This window comes from Xyrauchen texanus, chromosome 14, assembly GCF_025860055.1.
Source record: "Xyrauchen texanus isolate HMW12.3.18 chromosome 14, RBS_HiC_50CHRs, whole genome shotgun sequence".
NCBI lineage: Eukaryota > Metazoa > Chordata > Actinopteri > Cypriniformes > Catostomidae > Xyrauchen > Xyrauchen texanus.
The window spans coordinates 35574171-35593404 of NC_068289.1; the positions used below are offsets into that span (position 1 = coordinate 35574171).

At 44.8% G+C, this 19234-nt stretch overlaps 1 protein-coding gene across 2 annotated transcripts in view; it reads left to right on the forward strand.

Moving 5' to 3' along the window:
• Positions 1-19234, forward strand: part of cacnb4a (calcium channel, voltage-dependent, beta 4a subunit) — a 48390-nt gene that overhangs the window by 23288 nt on the left and 5868 nt on the right. For both annotated transcript variants that reach the window (XM_052142497.1, XM_052142495.1), the window contains 11 exons: positions 2568-2684; positions 3013-3135; positions 3243-3370; positions 4022-4098; positions 5705-5724; positions 5883-5963; positions 8589-8647; positions 8760-8869; positions 9024-9175; positions 13248-13343; positions 13803-13988. In XM_052142497.1, coding sequence (XP_051998457.1) covers positions 2568-2684; positions 3013-3135; positions 3243-3370; positions 4022-4098; positions 5705-5724; positions 5883-5963; positions 8589-8647; positions 8760-8869; positions 9024-9175; positions 13248-13343; positions 13803-13988 — 1149 coding nt within the window. The remainder of the gene's footprint in view (positions 1-2567; positions 2685-3012; positions 3136-3242; positions 3371-4021; positions 4099-5704; positions 5725-5882; positions 5964-8588; positions 8648-8759; positions 8870-9023; positions 9176-13247; positions 13344-13802; positions 13989-19234) is intronic.

Here is a 19234-nt window from a genome sequence, read left to right on the forward strand (position 1 = left end):
TAATATCAGAGATGCTCAGCATCTATTTATAGTTATGATATATCATAGCGATTTGACACAACCACCACCATTTCCAATAAATAATTGTAAACTCCAATATGATCACTTCATCTGAAAATCCCCTTCGCCATTGGGATTAACTAAACAATTCTTCAGTTTTTCTGAGCTGTGAACCTGAGCTTGTCGGCTTTAATCAGTGTGTCTTTGATCCAGTCCAGTTTCCTTCAGTGTTTCTGTTAATTTAATCACCCTCAGCATGGAGGGTGAAAATTATGTTTTCAGGAGGGTGAAAATGATGTTAAGCAGAATGTTATGGACTGACAACCTCTGTCACCATTCACTTTCACTGTATCCAATAAAAGTTAATGTTAACTGAGGCTAACATTCTGCCTAACATCTTTTGTATTCTACAAAAGAAAAAAAAAGTCATGGTTTTGAGCAACACAAGGTGAGTAAATAACTTTTTATAAAATATTTTTTGTAATCACAATTGTTTTTATAATCAAAAGGATTTTTTTTTTATTCTACAGTGTAAAAATATGTAGAGGTGATACTTAATTAAATGGCCTTTTATCTTACTCATCAGTTAAAAAGCTTAGCCAATAAAATCGTTCATGCTTGGAACACTCTCCTAGATAATGTGCCTCTGTGTCTATTTTAAGGCTTTTAGTCCTGACAGGCTTTAAATAATTACATGGTTACTGTTATGGTTGGGGCATGGTCGAGTGCCGGTTTGTGAATGGAGCGCGACGGTGAGAACTATCACCTATCAATTATTATCTTTAACACCTGTTTCTCATTGTAGTGATGGTGTGAGAGGGATTTAAGAGTGACCCATATGCCGGAGAGGAGAGAGAGAGAGTCTGGCACACGTATCGAACCCGGTACATAATTGTTTGAGGCTGAAAAGCAGAGTTTTGATTTCTGTTTACGCTGATAAGCAATATTTGTGTGATTAAAATAAAGCTAATGTGGATTGTTACACTGGTGCAGTAGTGCCGCCATGGAGTCCTCATGCTGGCAGATGATTACATGGTGGCGTCATCATCGCTATCTCTTCTCTCTCACTCCATCCTTCCCTCCCCTCCCCTTCCTCCCATCCTGTTCCCACTCCCAGGAAATGGGGAGTTCCCCCTCCCAAACTGGCTCCCCGGCTTCAGGGGTTTGCTCAACCTGTTTCCCCTGTCCCTCTCCGCACTCACCCTCAGGTTGAGGATTCCGCTGCCACAGGTGAACGAAAGAAATCCTCACTAATCAAGGCACATGGTGCTGTACATCAGCCGGAAGCTCTCAGCAGAGAGGCGAGTTACAGCTCCATTGAGGAGGAGTGTCTGGCCATCAAGTGCGTGGTCCTTACCCTTTGGTACTACCTCCTGAGATGGGCTTTCACCCTCTGATTGGACCACTACCCACTCCAGTGACTCGCACAAAACATACCAGGAAAAAAAAAGTACTAGGCAGGCCAGATGGCTCCCCGACCTGAATCGGGCGATGGGGGTATGTGGTGGTGGGGGCGTGGTCGAGAAACATTTTGTGAATGGAGATGACAACGGTAAGAACTATTACCTGTCAGTGATTATATTTAACACCTGTTTCACAATGCAGTGAGGGTGTGAGAGAGATTTAAGAGTGAGCCAGATGCTGGAGAGGAGAGAGAGAATCTGACACATGTATCAAACCCTGTACATATTTGTTTGAGGCTGAAAAGAAGAGTTTTGATTTCTGTTTACGCTGAAAAGAGACATCTGTGTGATTAAAATAAGCTCACATGGATTGTTGATCCAGTCCCCGTTTCCTCCTTCTGACACACAATTAACCTGTTACAGTTACTTTTTTACTTGTCTTGAATGTGAGTGATTAGTAAATTCTGCTTGATGCACTATAGCAAAAATTGTTAAAAAACACAACATTTGAATGCTGGCTAATCCGATTTAGATAAAACTGTTAAGTCACTGTGTGTAATAGGAATGTGTATCAGTATTTACAAGCGAGAGCCTTTGTGTGGTGTAGCACACACACTGCATTTTATATGCTGTTTAAAGATAACAGTTTGGATTTCTGGGACTGCATATTCAATAACATATAATAAAATCATTTTGAAATGCTCTATATGTGAACATGAAATATATATTAAATACTTTTTTAATGCATGTTCCTAGTGTTATTGCATACATTTATACAATTATACATGCTATTATAAATTTGGATGTTATTCAAAATAAAAATCTTCATAATATATTATCAAAATGCTTAAAATTATTATTTATTTTTTTTGCTTGTATCAAGAATCCCTTTTACTTTTCAAACACTCCCTGCCAACCACATGGCTCCATTCTGGAATGTGACGCCCACTTCTCAGGATTCAATCAATTCCTGACAAAAGTCCTGTCCTACAGTTTTTATAGTTTAATATATTGGTTCACTCAACATCTGATTATGGAATGATGTATTATTGTCATACACAGTTTATATAATAAAACTGTCTAAACATGCAGCAATTCACTTAACATAAGGTGGCTTTATAGAAATGACAATATATATTAACAGAGATTCTTGTTGTGTTGCAGGGTTCAGCTGACTCCTACACAAGCAGGCCCTCTGACTCAGATGTCTCTCTTGATGAGGAACAGGGAGGTCAGCAGGAGAAAGAGCAGCAGGCCACCGTCCAGCTGGAGAGGGCGAAGGTCAGACAATCTTAACCACAGTTACCTATACCTAACTGACTACCTAACCTATACCTGACCATGGATATAAAATAAGCATACAAATAGTTTTCAATTTCAGTAGTGTGGCATGGGTAACCAAAAAATTTGCTTTTAGCATTGTGCTCTATCCATGTCTATCCATGAAAAAACTAAGTGTGCCTTTAATCAAAATAAATTCAAACCTTTTTTTAATGTTATACATACGTTTGCCTCTTGCATCCATTTAGGAATTTTTAGGTTCTCAATTTTTGAAATATTTATAAATTTGCTATACAGTTCATTAATGTGTATTTTAAATCTCTTTCAGGCTAAAGCAGTGGCCTTTGCCGTGAGGACAAACGTCAGCTACTGTGGTGCTCTGGATGAGGATGTCCCTGTCGCTGGCACTGCTATTTCCTTTGATGCTAAAGATTTTCTTCACATAAAGGAGGTTAGGGTGGTATAAGAGGCCATTCGTTTAATAAGAGTTCATTTTGCCATCTTCATGTATCAGAAAATGCATTGAAACATTATCCATTCTCTTCTGTTCTTTCACAGAAGTACAACAATGACTGGTGGATTGGGCGACTGGTGAAAGAAGGTTGTGATATCGGCTTCATTCCCAGTCCTGTAAAACTGGAGAACATTCGCCTACAACAGGAGCAAAAAAGGAGCCGCTTCCATGGGTAAGACTACTGTCTCATCACCGTTGCAAGGGAAGCAGCCGCTTATAATCTTTGGGATATGATTTCACAGACAAAGATGAACCAGCTCCTCCAAAATTCACGTTTGGAACTTCATTATATTGAAAGCCTTATAATGCAGTCGATTTTTTTAAGATGTTTACAATTTCCTTGGACATTATTGTTTGTAGCACCACCTCTCCATTTAAACTACCGGAAGGGTATTTATTTATTTATGGGATAACAATGTTTCGAAATTGGTAACATGTCCTTTTACAGTCTGAGCATTTGAATTAAATGTAGCAATTTAGTGAATGGAATGGCGCATACAGACTTTGAATGAGATGTGCTGCATTCTCTCTTAACAACAGTGATCAGTGTTGAGTTATGCAGTAGTCATGCCTCACCACTTCAGCTGTTTATTCTCAAATTTATCAAATAAAGTAGATTTTGGGAAAATCTACAGTTTGTATTTGCTTCCTTGAACAGAGATGATTAATTTATATTTGAAATTCTTAGCTTATTTTATCATCTCAAGCTTGTCCTGTGAATCAATTAAAATCAACACCTTTACACATACTACTACAATGCAATTACACTGGTATTCCTTTCTGAACTTATTAAGTGTTCTGTTCTTTGCTCCTCCCTTCATAGGAAGTCCAGTGGGAACTCCTCCTCCAGTCTGGGTGAAATGGTGTCAGGCACATTAAAGCCCAACCCTCCTTCTGCAGGTCAGCCTCAGCCCTCTCCAGAACTTTTACAGAAGAATTCCAGTCTTTATTTTCATAAATAAATTGTCCAGAAAAAACAGGGAATGAATGGATATTTTCCAATAACCGTAATTATGGAACATGATCCAGTTAAATGCTGAAGAATTCAGCCTGTTTAGTGGGTAGGGGAAATGTTTTTCTGTCCTTTTTATACAGACCTTCTTATCTTGTTTACAGTATAAGACAACACAGCAATACAACACTGATGTAAACTGAAATGTAGGCTTCTGTGATGAGAAGTAGGGCGAGGCCGGGGCGTAACTATGAACACACGGTGCTTAATCAGGCCAATCAGCTGGGAGAGGGATAAAGAGGAGCCAGCGCCAGTTCGATAGTGTTTTGTTGTGTTTTGTTTATTAAAAGTCTTTGTGAGTGTTAACCCGGTTGTTGCTTCATCCTTTTCCAATTAACAAGAGGTGTGTATGCCACACTGTGCCGAAACCCAGGATTGTAGGAAGACACGCTGTCATAGAGTCCTCGACACTGCCGTCCGCCGGGAGGCGGAGGAGCCGCTGCCATCTACCAGGGGTGAAGGAGCCCATTGCCGTCCGGCCAGGGGGCAGAGGAGCACGCTACCGTCCACCAGGGGACGGAGGAGCCGCTGCCGTCTGCCAGGGAGCAAAGGAGCCCGTTGCTTTCCGCCAGGGGGCGGAGGAGCCCGCTGACATCCGCCAGGAGGCAGTGCAGCTGGCTGAGGACCATGTGGCAGTGTGGTCGGGAACCAGAGTTTTTTTTTTTCCTTTCACTCTCTCGGGCTCTCCCAACTCGTCCTACTCGGGGGAGGTGGGGAAGGAAGGCCGAAAGGGCAACACATCCCTTCCAGGAAGGGAGGGGGGGAGTAAGTCAGGCCGGAGGTTTACCCTGCCTGAATTGGGTGTTGGGTGTATGTGACGAAGCCCAATCAGCTGGGAGAGGGATAAAGAGGAGCCGGGGACGGCAGTCGCCAGAGAGACACGCACGCAGCAGTGTTCGTGTGTGTGTGCGCTTCTGTGTTATGCTGGAAAGCAGTTTTATGTTGTGTTTTGTTTATTAAAAGACTTTGTGTTAACCCGGTTCCTTCTTCCTCCTTTCCCGATGAACAAGAAGCGTGTCTGCAACAGCCACGTTTAATACAATTTTGTTTGAAAACTCATTCTGCCATGTAAAGACTCATTTGCTACTATTTTGCTACGTTTACGACTCATACACACTTGAATGGCTTTTTCCTCCACCGAAAACGGAGACTTTCGAAAACGCTCTCCATAATCACACACTTTGGGCAATGATGACGTTAGGAAACAGAAAACAGATTTCAAACAAATCAGATTATTGTAAATGTGGCCTGAGAAACAATGCTAGGTACTGCTCCTTTCAAAAAATATATTATATTATTCTATTCAATAATTATTCTAATATAATATAGCCTAATTACTGGTATTGTGTGTGTGTGTGTGTGTGTGTGTGTGTGTGTGTGTGTGTGTTATATATAAATATTGATTCATCATATTATATTTGTTTTTATTTATTTGTTTTTGTGGCTGATTAATGCTTTAAAATGTACATTTATAATTCCTCTTTTCCATTACAGGAAAGCAGAAACAGAAATTGGTGAGTACGCTGCAATACATTTGTCAGTCCTATACATTTTATTATATAGCTTTCAAGTTTCAATACATTGCATTGTTCGTGCGGAAATCAGTACGGGGCTATTGAATAGCAAATAAATAGCAATATTGTTTCAGAACTAAATCACTAATATATTTTAGGCCGAGCACATTCCTCCATATGATGTGGTCCCCTCCATGAGGCCGGTGGTCTTAGTTGGCCCATCACTTAAGGGCTATGAGGTAGGCCTCCCCCAATCCCTGTGGTATGTGTGTATAATTAGATATGGTAACCAGAGCATCACTTCTTAAGCAGCATGCGAGATGGGATGTCGGTTTGTCACTGAATAGCAGTCATCATCTCCATGCAGAGTTGCCAAGGCAACAACCTTCTGGGTACAACATGCCAGTCTCAAAAATGGAGCATGAAAAAAAACCATAAATGTAGTCCCAGAAATCATGACAAGTATGTTAGAATCTGACAATTAGCTACTAAGACGAGATCTCAAGGCATTCTGACACTTTGGAGCATATATCACAGCTAAACAGCTGTAGAGTTATCATGATTGATCATTTAAGCTCATTATATAACACTACTGTCTACATGTATATTATCTGTTCTTTTCAAACATTTAAAACAATTTAATTTCTTGCTTTAACCATCTATTTGTAAATGCTGCTGTACTATAACATGAGACAGAGAAGATATTTTGAAAAGGAAATGGTTCAGGGTTATAGTGGACAATTAGGTGATTTACATGAGTTTACAACTGGTAATAGACTGAGCATTATATAATTTATCAATTATATAATTACGTAAATAGGACAGCTTTGAAAAAGGTATTAATGCTTCCATGTCACCATTGCATGCAGGACTTATTTACATACAATCTGGTAATATGTTATCATATACATGTGATATAATGTAGTCCTGGCAGCCAAAAGTTTGGAATAATATACAGATTTTACTCTTATGGAAAGTTATTGGTACTTTTATTCACCAAAGTGGCATTCAACTGATCACAATGTATAGTCAGGACATTAATAACGTTATAAATTACTATGACAATTTGAAGAAAAATGTTCAGAGCTTCTTAAACTACTTCAAAGAGTTCTCATCAAAAAATCCTCCACGTGCAACAATGACAGCTTTGCAGATCCTTGGTATTCTAGCTGTCAGTTTGTCCAGATACTCATGTGACATTTCACCCCACGCTTCCTGTAGCACTTGCCATAGATGTGGCTGTCTTGTCGGGCACTTCTCCATCCATAACACTCTTTTCCAATTATCTGTAGTCCAATGTCTGTTTCTCTGCCCACTATTACCTTTTCTTCTTGTTTTTCTGTTTGAAAAGTTGCATTTTCTTTGCAATTCTTCCCATAAGGCCTGCACCCCTGAGTCTTCTCTTTGCTGTTGTACATGAAACTGGTGATGAGCGGATAGAATTCAATGAAGCTGTCAGCTGAGGACATGTGAGGCGTCTATTTCTCAAACTAGAGCCTCTGATGTACTTATCCTCTTGTTTAGTTGTACATCTGGTCTTCCACATCTCTTTCTGTCCTTGTTAGAGCCAGTTTTCCTTTGTCTTTGAAGAGTTTAGTGTACACCTTTGTATGAAATCTTCAGTTTTGTTGCAAATTCAAGCATTGTATTGAACAATGATTGGCTAACTAGTTTCTAGAGAAATTTGTTTCTTTTTTGCCATTTTTGACCTAATATTGACCTTAAGACATGCCAGTCTATTGCATTCTGTGGCAACTCAAAAACAAACACAAAGACAATGTTAAGCTTCATTTAACAAACCAAATAGCTTTTAGTTGTGTTTGATATAATGGCAAGTAATTTTCTACTACCAAATGATCAATTTAGCATGATTACTGAAGGATACGGTGTTGGAGTGATGACTGCTTGAAATGGGGCCTGTCTAGGTTTGATCAAAAAGGACTTTTCATATAGTGATGGTGCTGCTATTTTACCTCAGTATCATCCTGACTATACTTTGTGATCAGATGAATGCCACTTTGGTGAATTACATCCAAACATTTGGCCGCCAGTGTAGTCTTTGATATTTAAATGCATGTGCTATTTTAAAAAGTTTTATGAGAATCTATTACTGATGTCTGCATTTTAGAAGCTGAACTGTAATTGAAAAATGTTTGTTTAACAAGTCATTAAAAGGATAGTTCACCCAAAATGAAAATTATCTCATCATATACTCACCCTCATGCCATCCCATATGTGTATGGCTTTTTTGAACACAAACGAAGATTTTTAGAAGAATATTTCAGCTCTGTAGGTCTTAACAATGCAAGTGAAATGGTACCAACATTTCAGCATAAAAGTAATCCATATGACTCTAGTGGTTAAATCTATATCTTTAGAAGCAATTTGATAGTTGTGAGTGAGAAACAGTTCAATATTTAAGTCCTTTTTTACAAAAAACAAAATAAATCCTTCCTGATCAGTAAGTGGCGATGTGTAGAAACAATTACAATCGCCAAAAATCTAAAGAAGAAGAAAAGAAGTGAAAGTGGAGATTTAAAGTTAAAAAGGTCTTAAATATTGCTCTTTCTCACCCACACCTAGCATGTTGCTTCTGAATATATGGATTAAACTACTGGATTAATATGGATTCATTTTATGCTTTATGTCCTTTTGGAGCTTCAATATGTTGGTACCCATTCACTTGCATTGTGAGGACCAAGAGGGCTTGGAATAACATGAGTATTGAGTAAATGATGGCATAATTTTCATTTTTAGTCACTATTAAAGTCAAATGAATATTTCTCAATAGTTTTTCAATTTTATCGCTACTTTTTGCTCATAATTGTGTTTTTGCACTTTTGTCCTCCGGGGTTTGAACACAGGTGACAGATATGATGCAGAAAGCACTCTTTGACTTCCTGAAACACAGGTTTGAAGGCAGGTGAGGTCATTAGCTGTATCATAGATGGACTACTATTTTTGTTTAGGTAAACCTTTCCTGTCCTTGTGGTAGAGGGTGATGTATTTACACAGCATTTATCTCCCAATTTCAGGATTTCAATCACGAGAGTAACTGCAGACATTTCTTTAGCAAAGAGATCTGTGCTGAATAATCCCAGTAAGAGAGCCATCATCGAGAGATCCAACACCAGATCCAATTTAGGTGTGTCCTATGGCTTAAAACGGCTGTTTGGCTGTTTGAGACTTTTCTAACTCAATGCGAGTTGTTTTATTAATGTTACATATTTACTATATTTAAATCAGCATGTTTCATAAGACAACACTTAATCTATTTGATTATTTCCTCTTTGTAATAGGTGAGGTTCAGAGCGAGATAGAGCGGATCTTTGAATTAGCCAGATCCCTTCAGCTGGTTGTACTGGATGCAGATACAATCAACCATCCAGCCCAGCTCATCAAAACCTCTTTAGCTCCCATTATCATCCATGTCAAAGTGTCTTCTCCAAAGGTAACAAAGTCATTAATAAAAATTGTGTTTCACCATGTCACGAACCCCTTTCCTCTGCCCCATCTCCGCTTCCTCGAGCACGCACACATACACTCCGTGAGCGTGCTCGCTTCCCTCTCCCTCGCTCCGCCCCCTTGAGCTCGTACGCTCTTTTTCCTCCCTCAGGCTTCCACGGCCGGTTTTTCTATTACGAGCTCTCGCTCGTAAACTATCTCCCCAATCTGACACACATGCACTCCGCGAGCATGCTCACTTCCCGCTCATCAGCCTGAACATTATGACCACTTGCACTCACGCGCTTCCTATCTCCACACATTAGTTTCACCTGCACTTGTCTCATCACCTGTCATTGTTCACACCTGCACTCGCCCCTATATAACTCACTATCCTTTCGTTTGTTGGGGGTTGGTTATTGTATTTAGATTCCTGTGTTTTGCCCCTCGCTAGTCTCGCCTAGTTTTGACTCCTCTTTGATTCCCTCTTAGCTTGCCAGCCCCCTATTCCTCTTGTTCCCCTGTCTTTTGCTCCCTCTAGTCCCATCTTGTATACATCCTGTTTACCCCGGCTTTGACCCTTGCTCCCCTCGACTACTCTCCCGGATTTGCCCCCTTTACTCTCTTTGATTCCCCGGCTTTTGACCCTACAATTCCCCCTTGACCATTCTTCACTTGACTTGCCCCTTTTTGTACTGTTGCCTGCTTTTTGCAAATAAAGCAGTTTTCATCCGACATTGTGACTGTCTCATCTTGTGTGTGTGTGTGTCCGGGTTACAGAATAACCAACCTCATACCGTTGACAGTCACAATGCCCCGCGCTACGGATTCGCACAGCTCACTAGAGCGGAGATACACATCGCATTCAGCGCGAGGAGCTACTATTTGGAAACTCGACCAAGCGCTCGCGGCCCAGGGGCAGCAGGTATGTACTATGTCTGGTTTATTTCACCCTGTCTCACCTGTGTCTGCCCCTGAGCCCGTCGATGCTCTCCACGCATCCGCGAGCGCCGTATGCTCTTCATCCCGGAGAGGTTTTATGGCTCTTCGGACGCTGACCAAGGGTTTTCTATGCAGGGCAGCGGTTGTGTGGCGCATAACCCCGCCCTTGACATTGTGGAGCCAGCGGCCCGACTATTGGTGTTAGCGTCAGGGAGTCAACCCTTGGAGGTTTTTGTGACTGACTTTTGTGCCCTGGCTAACCAGGTGAATTTTGATGAGGTGGCTCTGAAAGACATTTTTCGATGTGGACTGAATGAGCCGACCTCATAATTCATGCCAGATGGTTGTTGCTCCCTCAACCTGGCTCAGTTTATTGACCTCGCCCTACTGTACGCTGGTTCCTCGTTTACCGTGGGGGAGGCAGAAACTGAACCAGCGTTCCATACCACGGCCCCCGTCTTGAAGCCTACCACAGCCCCCGTCTTGAAGCCTACCACGGCCCCCGTCTTGAAGCCTTACACGGCCCCCGTTTTTAAGCCTTACACGGCCCTAGCCCCGAAGCCTGTAATGGCCCCAGTCTCGAAGCCTGGCACGGCCAGCGAGTCAACGCCCATGCCTGCCACGGCCAGAGAGCCAGCGCCCATGCCCGCCACGGCCAACGAGCCAGCGCCCATGCCCGCCATGGCCAACGAGCCAGCGCCCATGCCCGCCATGGCCAACGAGCCAGCGCCCATGCTCGCCACGGCCAACGAGCCAGCGCCCATGCCCGCCACAGCCAACGAGCCAGCGCCCAGGTCTGCCACGGCCAACGAGCCAGCGCCCATGTCTGCCACGGTCAGCGAGCCAGCGCCTGTAGCCTCGAACGCCCCAGAGCCAGCGCCTGTAGCCTCGACCGTCCCCATGGCCACATCCCCTGTTGGCCGAAGACGTCAGAGAAGGAAGAGGGCCCCTTCTCCCCAGTCTCATCTTGTGCTCAAGACCCCAGAGGTTCCCCCAGAGTCTTCCACGGCTCTGCCGGGTTCTGCTCCGCCCCCAGAGTCTTCCATGGCTCTGCCGGGTTCTGCTCCGCCCCCAGAGTCTTCCACGGCTCTGCCGGGTTCTGCTCCGCCCCCAGAGTCTTCCACGGCTCTGCCGGGTTCTGCTCCGCCCCCAGAGTCTTCCACGGCTCTGCCGGGTTCTGCTCCGCCCCCAGAGTCTTCCATGGCTCTGCCGACCTCTGCTCCGCCCTCAGAGTCTTCCACGGCTCTGCAGACCTCTGCTCCGCCCTCAGAGTCTTCCACGGCTCTGCAGACCTCTGCTCCGCCCTCAGAGTCTTCCACGACTCTGCCGGCCTGTGCTCCACTCTCAGAGTCCACCACGGCTCTGTCGGCCTCTGCTCGCCCCTCAGAGCCCTCCCGGGCTCCGCCTCTCGAGCCTCCCAGGGCCCCTCCTCTCGAGCCTCCCAGGGCCCCTCCTCTCGAGCCTCCAAGGGCCCCTCCTCACGAGCCTCCCAGGGCTCCTCCTCACGAGCCTCCCAGAGCTCTACCCTTCAAGTCCCTCAGGGTCCACCCCTCAAGCCTCTCATGGCTTCGCCTCTTGAGTCTCTCAGGGCTCCTCCCCCTCTCAAGCCTCTCAGGGCTCCCCCTCTCGAGTCTTTCAGGGCTCCTCCTCCTCTCAAGCCTCTCAGGGCTCCCCCTCTCGAGTCTTTCATGGCTCCCCCCCTCAAGCCTCTCGAGCCTTCCAGGGCTCGGCCACTAGAGGCTCCTATGGCTCTGCCTCCCGAGCCTCCTACGGCTCCCCCTCCAGAGCCTTCCACGGCTCCACCTCCCGAGCCTCCTACGGCTCCCCCTCCAGAGCCTCCTACGGCTCCACCTCCCGAGCCTCTCATGGCTCTGCTCCCAAAGACTCCAGAGCTTCCTAGGGCTCCGCCTCTTGAGCCTTCCACGGCTCCACCTCCCGAGCCTCCTACGGCTCCCCCTCCAGAGCCTCCTACGGCTCCACCTCCCGAGCCTCTCATGGCTCTGCTCCCAAAGACTCCAGAGCCTCCTAGGGCTCCGCCTCTCGAGCCTTCCACGGCTCCAGCACCTGAGCCTCCTACGGCTCTGCTCCCTAAGACTCCAGAGCCTTCTAGAGATTCGCCTCCCGAGCCTCCTGCGGCTCCGCCTCCCAAGTTCCTACGGCGCCACCTCCCCCGGCTCTGCCTCCAGAGCCTTCCAGGCCTTCCCCCCTAAAGCCTCCTTCGGCTCCACCTCCAGAGCCTTCCAGGCCTTCGCCCCTAAAGCCTCCTTCGGCTCCACCTCCAGCGCATTGGCTTCCCGCTCCCTCACTCGCTTCCCGCTCCCTCGCTCCGCCCCCTTGAGCTCGTATGCTCTTTTTCCTCCCTCAGGCTTCCACGCCCGGTTTTTCTATTACGAGCTCTCGCTCGTAAACTATCTCCCCCCTCTGACACACATGCACTCCGCGAGCGTGCTCGCTTCCCGCTCATCAGCCTGAACATTATGACCACTTGCACTCACGCGCTTCCTATCTCCACACATTAGTTTCACCTGCACTCGTCTCATCACCTGTCATTGTTCACACCTGCACTCGCCCCTATATAACTCACTATCCTTTCGTTTGTTGGGGGTTGGTTATTGTATTTAGATTCCCGTGTTTTGCCCCTCGCTAGTCTCGCCTAGTTTTGACTCCTCTTTGATTCCCTCTTAGCTTGCCAGCCCCTATTCCTCTTGTTCCCCTGTCTTTTGCTCCCTCTAGTCCCATCTTGTATACATCCTGTTTACCCCGGCTTTGACCCTCGCTCCCCTCGACTACTCTCCCGGATTTGCCCCCTTTACTCTCTTTGATTCCCCGGCTTTTGACCCTACAATTCCCCCTTGACCATTCTTCACTTGACTTGCCCCTTTTTGTACTGTTGCCTGCTTTTTGCAAATAAAGCAGTTTTCATCCGACATTGTGACTGTCTCATCTTGTGTGTGTGTGTGTGTGTCCGGGTTACACACCAGTGCCTTTGCAAATCGCTTACTGCAACTTTAATGCTTCATCTTGTTTTTTTGAAAGGCAGGTTAAAGAAATCCAACAATACCTGTATCAGTAAAATTATGTTATTGTCCATTTTCTTAGTAGTTTTCTTAAATATTTTTGTGTGTGTGTGCTGACAGGTATTGCAGCGGCTAATCAAATCACGAGGAAAGTCTCAGAGCAAGCATTTAAACGTGCAACTGGTTGCAGCAGACAAATTAGCTCAGTGTCCTCCAGTGAGTATCCAGAATAAACTAAACACATTCATATTGTTCTGTTTTCAAGACTACAGGAAATGGCATTCACAACTAATTTTACTGCTGTTATCTTGACTCATTTATATGTGAAAAAGGATATACAACTAAAACAAATGTAGGGTGGGAATTGATTTTATCCATCTGAAATCAATTTGATTGTGAAAATTAGGCCATACAGACCAGAACTGAGCCAGGTGTTTGGACAGGAGGGCTTAAAAGTTATTCATAAGGTATTCGTGACTTAAGCCAAAGAGGACATTTATTTTCGAAACTGTGCTAGCTATTACATTTTCTGAAATATTACAAAGAACATTTTTGTATTTTTTTTTTTAACCAGCAATGAATCATGCACCAGGAATGTGAATTAAGAAAGTGAATGTTGTGCATTTTTAACCTTTACATAAAACATTCACTACTGCTGTGTCTTCCCCACTCCAGGAAATGTTTGACATTATTTTGGATGAGAACCAGCTTGAGGATGCATGTGAACACCTAGCTGAGTACCTAGAGGCCTACTGGCGTGCAACTCACACATCCCTCAGCACTCCCCTGAACCCTCTACTGGGCCGCAACCTGGGCTCCACTGCGCTGTCTCCATATCCAACAGCCATCTCTGGACTACAGGTGAGCAAGGGCTTTGGTATATGTCAGAGCATCTGATTTCAAAATGCCATTGGCTGAAAATATGAGTTTGCCCTGCTGAAAAGACCAGCTTAGACCAGCATGAATTTCATTTATTAGTTAGAGCTGATTTGATGCTGGTGTAGTTGGTAGACCAGCATAGCAGTGCTGTTCATCAGCAAAAATTATGATATGTATGATACTGGTTGACCAAGGAATTCTTGATAAAAGAAAACATGAAATCTTAATTGGAGTTTTGAGGCTTTTAGGCCAACTATATGCTAATATACCCCTAAAACCTTTTTGCAAATTTACACATTTAAAATATTGATGACTTAATATTGGGCGTAGCAATATTTTTGACTTATAAAATGCTCTCTAGAATGAGATTTTCCCACTAATACCACCTACTTCTGATAAACAATGGCTCATAGCAAATCATGGTTCACAGTTGTGATAAAGGCTATTGACTGTCAATTAAAAAAAGAGCGGGACAAAGAATATGTCCCGCTCCAGCTTTGTGTTACAATTGGAAATACGTTAGCACAGTAAAGACTGCGCTAATAAGTGGTTGGTTTCATTAAGCTAGTTAAAAAGCCTAGGGGGAACACCAGTACTCTACTATCCAAAACACAACATACTATATCAGGGTTTCCATTAGTCTGTAATTACCAATTTTTTATCGTAAAAGGTCCCATGTCTGACAAATTGAAAAAATGTTGGACAAAATGTGAAAATATGAACACAAAGTGCCATCAGATCATCCCAATGATAACAACGCTTTAGGTTTAAAATTTCCTGACAGTTTGTGAAATCCTAATCCGCTGGCAAAAGCTGCCTGCATTATTCCTGTCTAGCATGCCCGCAGTGGAAAGCTTCTCACTTCAGAATCACTTTAATACAGCCTTGCGTTGCCGTCTCCTGATGGAGAAGGACATCAGGCTGTGGCGGCGGGGGCATGGTCTAGCATTCTTCCAGAGATAGAAAGCAAATTCTAACTCTGTCTAACACCTGTTTCTGATTGCAATAAGCACTAGGGAGAGCCATAAACCCTAGAGAGACACGCTTCAACCGCCAAATTTGAAGCTGAAAAGCTATTTTTGATTTATACATTATTATAGACCAACCTTTTGAATTGAAGCCTCGCGTTTCCTGTTTCCTCCTCTCACCCCACAACAAACCCTGTTACACTGATGCCGAAACTCAGGATTTGGGAAGAAATAAACACTAGCATGGAGTCCTCACCATTGGTGGAAGTCATCAAGTCCCTCGCCAGTATGCATCATGCTCAACATCAGGCCCTGCCTCACCGATTCCAGGAGGTGCTCCAGGCTCAAGCAGAGGATCTGGAGCTTACTGCACCAGGAGAAAGCCCCAGCCGCCACCCCGGACAAAGCAGCCCTCATGCCGCTGGTCACATCAATCAAATCAAATCACTTTATTGTCACACTACCGTGTACACAAGTGCAACAGTAGGTGAAAGTCTTGTGTGCAGTTCTGAGCAACATAGCAGTCATGACAGAGACGAGATATATACCAATTACAATAAACAACATATTTACACAACACAATTTACATATCAAATGTACACATACTTACACAACACAATAATAATATACAATGTACAATAAACAAGACACACACAATATAGAATACACATACACATAATATAGAATACACATACAATAAAATAAATAAATAAAGAGTATATAAAATATATATATATACAGTATTTGTATTGTGGAGAATATAATTATGACAGTCCAGTGTGATATATAAGATTAATAAAATGCAGTGCTGATTATTGATCATGAGAGATCAAGTGTTCAAAAGACTGATTGCTTGGGGGAAGAAGCTGTCATGTAGTCGGCTGGTGCGGGTCCTGATGCTGTGATACCGCCTGCCTGATGGTAGCAGTGAGAGCAGCCCATGACTTGGGTGGCTGGAGTCTCTGATGATCCTCCAAGCTTTTTTCACACACCGCCTGTTATATATGTCCTGGAGGGAGGGAAGCTCACCTCCGATTATATGTCTGGCAGATCGCACCACCCTTTGCAGGGCTTTGCGGTTGTGGGCGGTACTATTGCTGTACCAGGCGGTGATGCAGCCAGTCAGGATGCTCTCTACAGTACTGGTGTAGAACCGTGTGAGGATGTGGTGGTTCACTCCAAACTTCCTCAGCCGTCTCAGGAATAAGAGGTGCTGGTGAGCCTTCACAACTGCCGCAGTGTGGACGGACCATGTGAGTTCCTCAGTAATGTGGACACCGAGGAACTTGAAGCTGCTGACTCTCTCCACCGGTGCTCCATTGATGGTGATGGGGCTGTGTTCTCTGTCTTTCTTCCTGAAGTCCACTACAAGCTCCTTGGTTTTACTGCCATTGAGGGAGAGGTTTTGCTTCTGACACCAGCGTGTCAGAGTGTGCACCTCCTCTCTGTAGGCTGTTTCATCATTGTCAGTGATCAGACCTACCACCGTCGTATCGTCAGCAAACTTAATGATGGCATTGGAGCTATGTGTTGCCACACAGTCATGTGTGTACAGGGAATACAGGAGTGGGCTGTGAACACAGCCTTGCGGGGCTCCAGTGTTGAGGGTCAGTGATGAGGAGATGTTGCTGCCCATTCTAACCATCTGACGTCTGCCTGACAGGAAGTCCAGGATCCAGCTGCACAGCGAGCTGTTAAAGCCCAGAGCCCGGAGTTTCACATCAATCTGCATGGGGCAGAAGATGATCCAGAGGCATTCTTAGACATGTTTGAGAGGACGGCCGATATCTGGAGCTGGCTGCGTGCTCAGTGGGCGGTCAGACTCATCTCAATGTTGTCCGAGGAAGCCCAGTTCGCGGCGCAATGTGCGATGTGCGATGATCTGAGGAAGAGTATCCTGCAGAAGTGAACAGCACTGACAACACATCTGTTTGATGAAGATGGATGTGCACAGCTGCCCGTTTGCCTTCACTCAACAGCTCCGAGACACCTGCCGGAAGTGGCTGCTGGCTGAGGACCGCAACACAGAGGGAGTCATGGATCTCGTGGTGCTGGTGAGTGTCAAGGGGAGTACACATCAAGCCTTGGTGGATACTGGCTGCAATCAGACCACTATAAACCAATGTTTGTTTTAAGACGATGCTTTTGGTACAGGTAAAGGGGTGAGGTGTGTGTGCATGGAGATATTCATAGTTATCCTGCAGTGACACTCATTATTCAATTTCAGGGGCAAAAGCATAGAGTGGAGGCTGCAGTTAGTTCCCGCCTCACCCATCCATTAATATTGGGAACTAATTGGCCAGAATTTCAAACTCTGTTAAAGGGAATATGTGTGGATGGATCCTGTGAAAAATTATTAGATGTAAAATGTGAGATGCTTGGTGGGGGAGGCAGTGCCGGGGAGGTCTTCATCAGCTCCACGTCAGGATGACTGAAGGGAGGGGGAGGCTTTGGCCCCTCCTGTTCTTAGAGGATTTCCTATTACTATTATAAAAGAGTGGTTGCATCGAGTGATGCAGGATGCTCAGACAAAAGAGGATACAATCCAATTGTTAAATTGTTATCCCCTTTTCTCCCCAATTTGGCATGCCCGATTCCCACTACTTACTAGGACCTCATGGTGGCACAGTTACTCACCTTAATCCGGGTGGCGGAGAATAAATCTCAGTTGCCTCCGATTCTAAGACAGTAAATCCATGCATCTTGTCACATGGCTCGATGTGTATGACACCGCGGAAACTCACAGCATGTGGAGACTCATGCTACTCTCTGCGATCCATGTACAACTGACCATGTGCCCCATTGAGAGCGAGAACCACTAATCATGAGGAGGTTGCCCCATGTGACTCTAACCTCCCTAGCAACCGGGCCAATTTGGTTGCTTAGGAGACCTGGCTGGAGTCACTCAGCACACCCTGGATTTGAACTCATGACTCCAGGGGTGGTAGTCATTGTCAATATTCGCTGAGCTACCCAGGCCCACACAACCCAACTGTTAATACCTCAGAGCTGTCTGGAAATGCTATTCATTATAATCCGATGGTGGGTCACTTAGGGCAGGAAAAGACACTGAACTGTCTAATAACCCATTTCTATTGGCTGGGCTTTCGCAGGGATGTATGCAGTTGCTGTGCGGCATGCCATGAATGTCAGTTGGGGAATCCACCGGCCACCCCAAAAATGCCATTGCGCCCCCTTTCCTTCAACGAGGTCCCCTTCGAAAGAATTGGCATGAACCTCGTTGGCCCATTAGAGCAGACGGTATGCAGACATTGGTTTGTATTAGTTCTGGTGGACTATGCAATGCGATTTCCTTGAAGCAGTGCCTCTGCGCAACATCTCAGCACGCAAAGGCACTTTTCAGAATAATCTCCGTAGTGGGGATTCTGAAAGAAATCCTCACTGATCAGGGCACTACGTTCATGTCACGTACAATATTTGACCTATACAAATGATTGGGTATTAAATCGATTCACAAAAGTATTTATCACCCACAGACAGACAGGTTGGTGGAACGGTTTAATAAAACCCTGTAAATATGATTCGTAAGTTCGTACACGATGATGCTAGTAATTGGGACAAGTGGCTTGAGGTCCCACAAGCCCCCACAGGGTTTTCCCCATTCGAGATGTTGTTTGGGCAGCGACCATGCAGTGTGCTCGACATCATGTGGGAAGCTTGGGAGGAGGGACCTTCAAACAGCAAAAATTAAATTCAGTATGTTGTTAATCTTAGAGCAAAACTCCACACTTTGGGTCAACTAACTTGAGCTCTAAGCTCAAGAACATCAAAGCTGACTGTATGACGGGTACTCAGCTATGGAAATTTCCACCAATTGACAAAGTGCTTGTATTACTCCCAACGTTGAACTCTAAATTACTAGCCAAGTATCAAGGGCCCTTTGCGGTCACATATCGTGTAGGAGATCTCAATTATGAGGTAAGGTGAACAGATAGAGGTGACGTACGTCAAATATACCATCTCAAACTCCTGAAATTATGGAGGGAGGCGGTCCCTGTGACGTTGGCAATGGTAGTTCTGGAGAGGACGGAGCTCGTGCCAGAGGTGAACTTAACAAATTTCACCCCGGTCACTTATATGGACCACCTCTCACCGTCGCAAGTTACAGATGTTGCTAAGATGCAAAAGGAATTTGCAGACTTGTTTTTCCCTCTGCTTGGTTGTACAAACCTTATTCAGCACCACATCGAGACTGCGCCCGGGTTAGTGGTACGTAGCCGTCCCTACCGACTGCCCGAG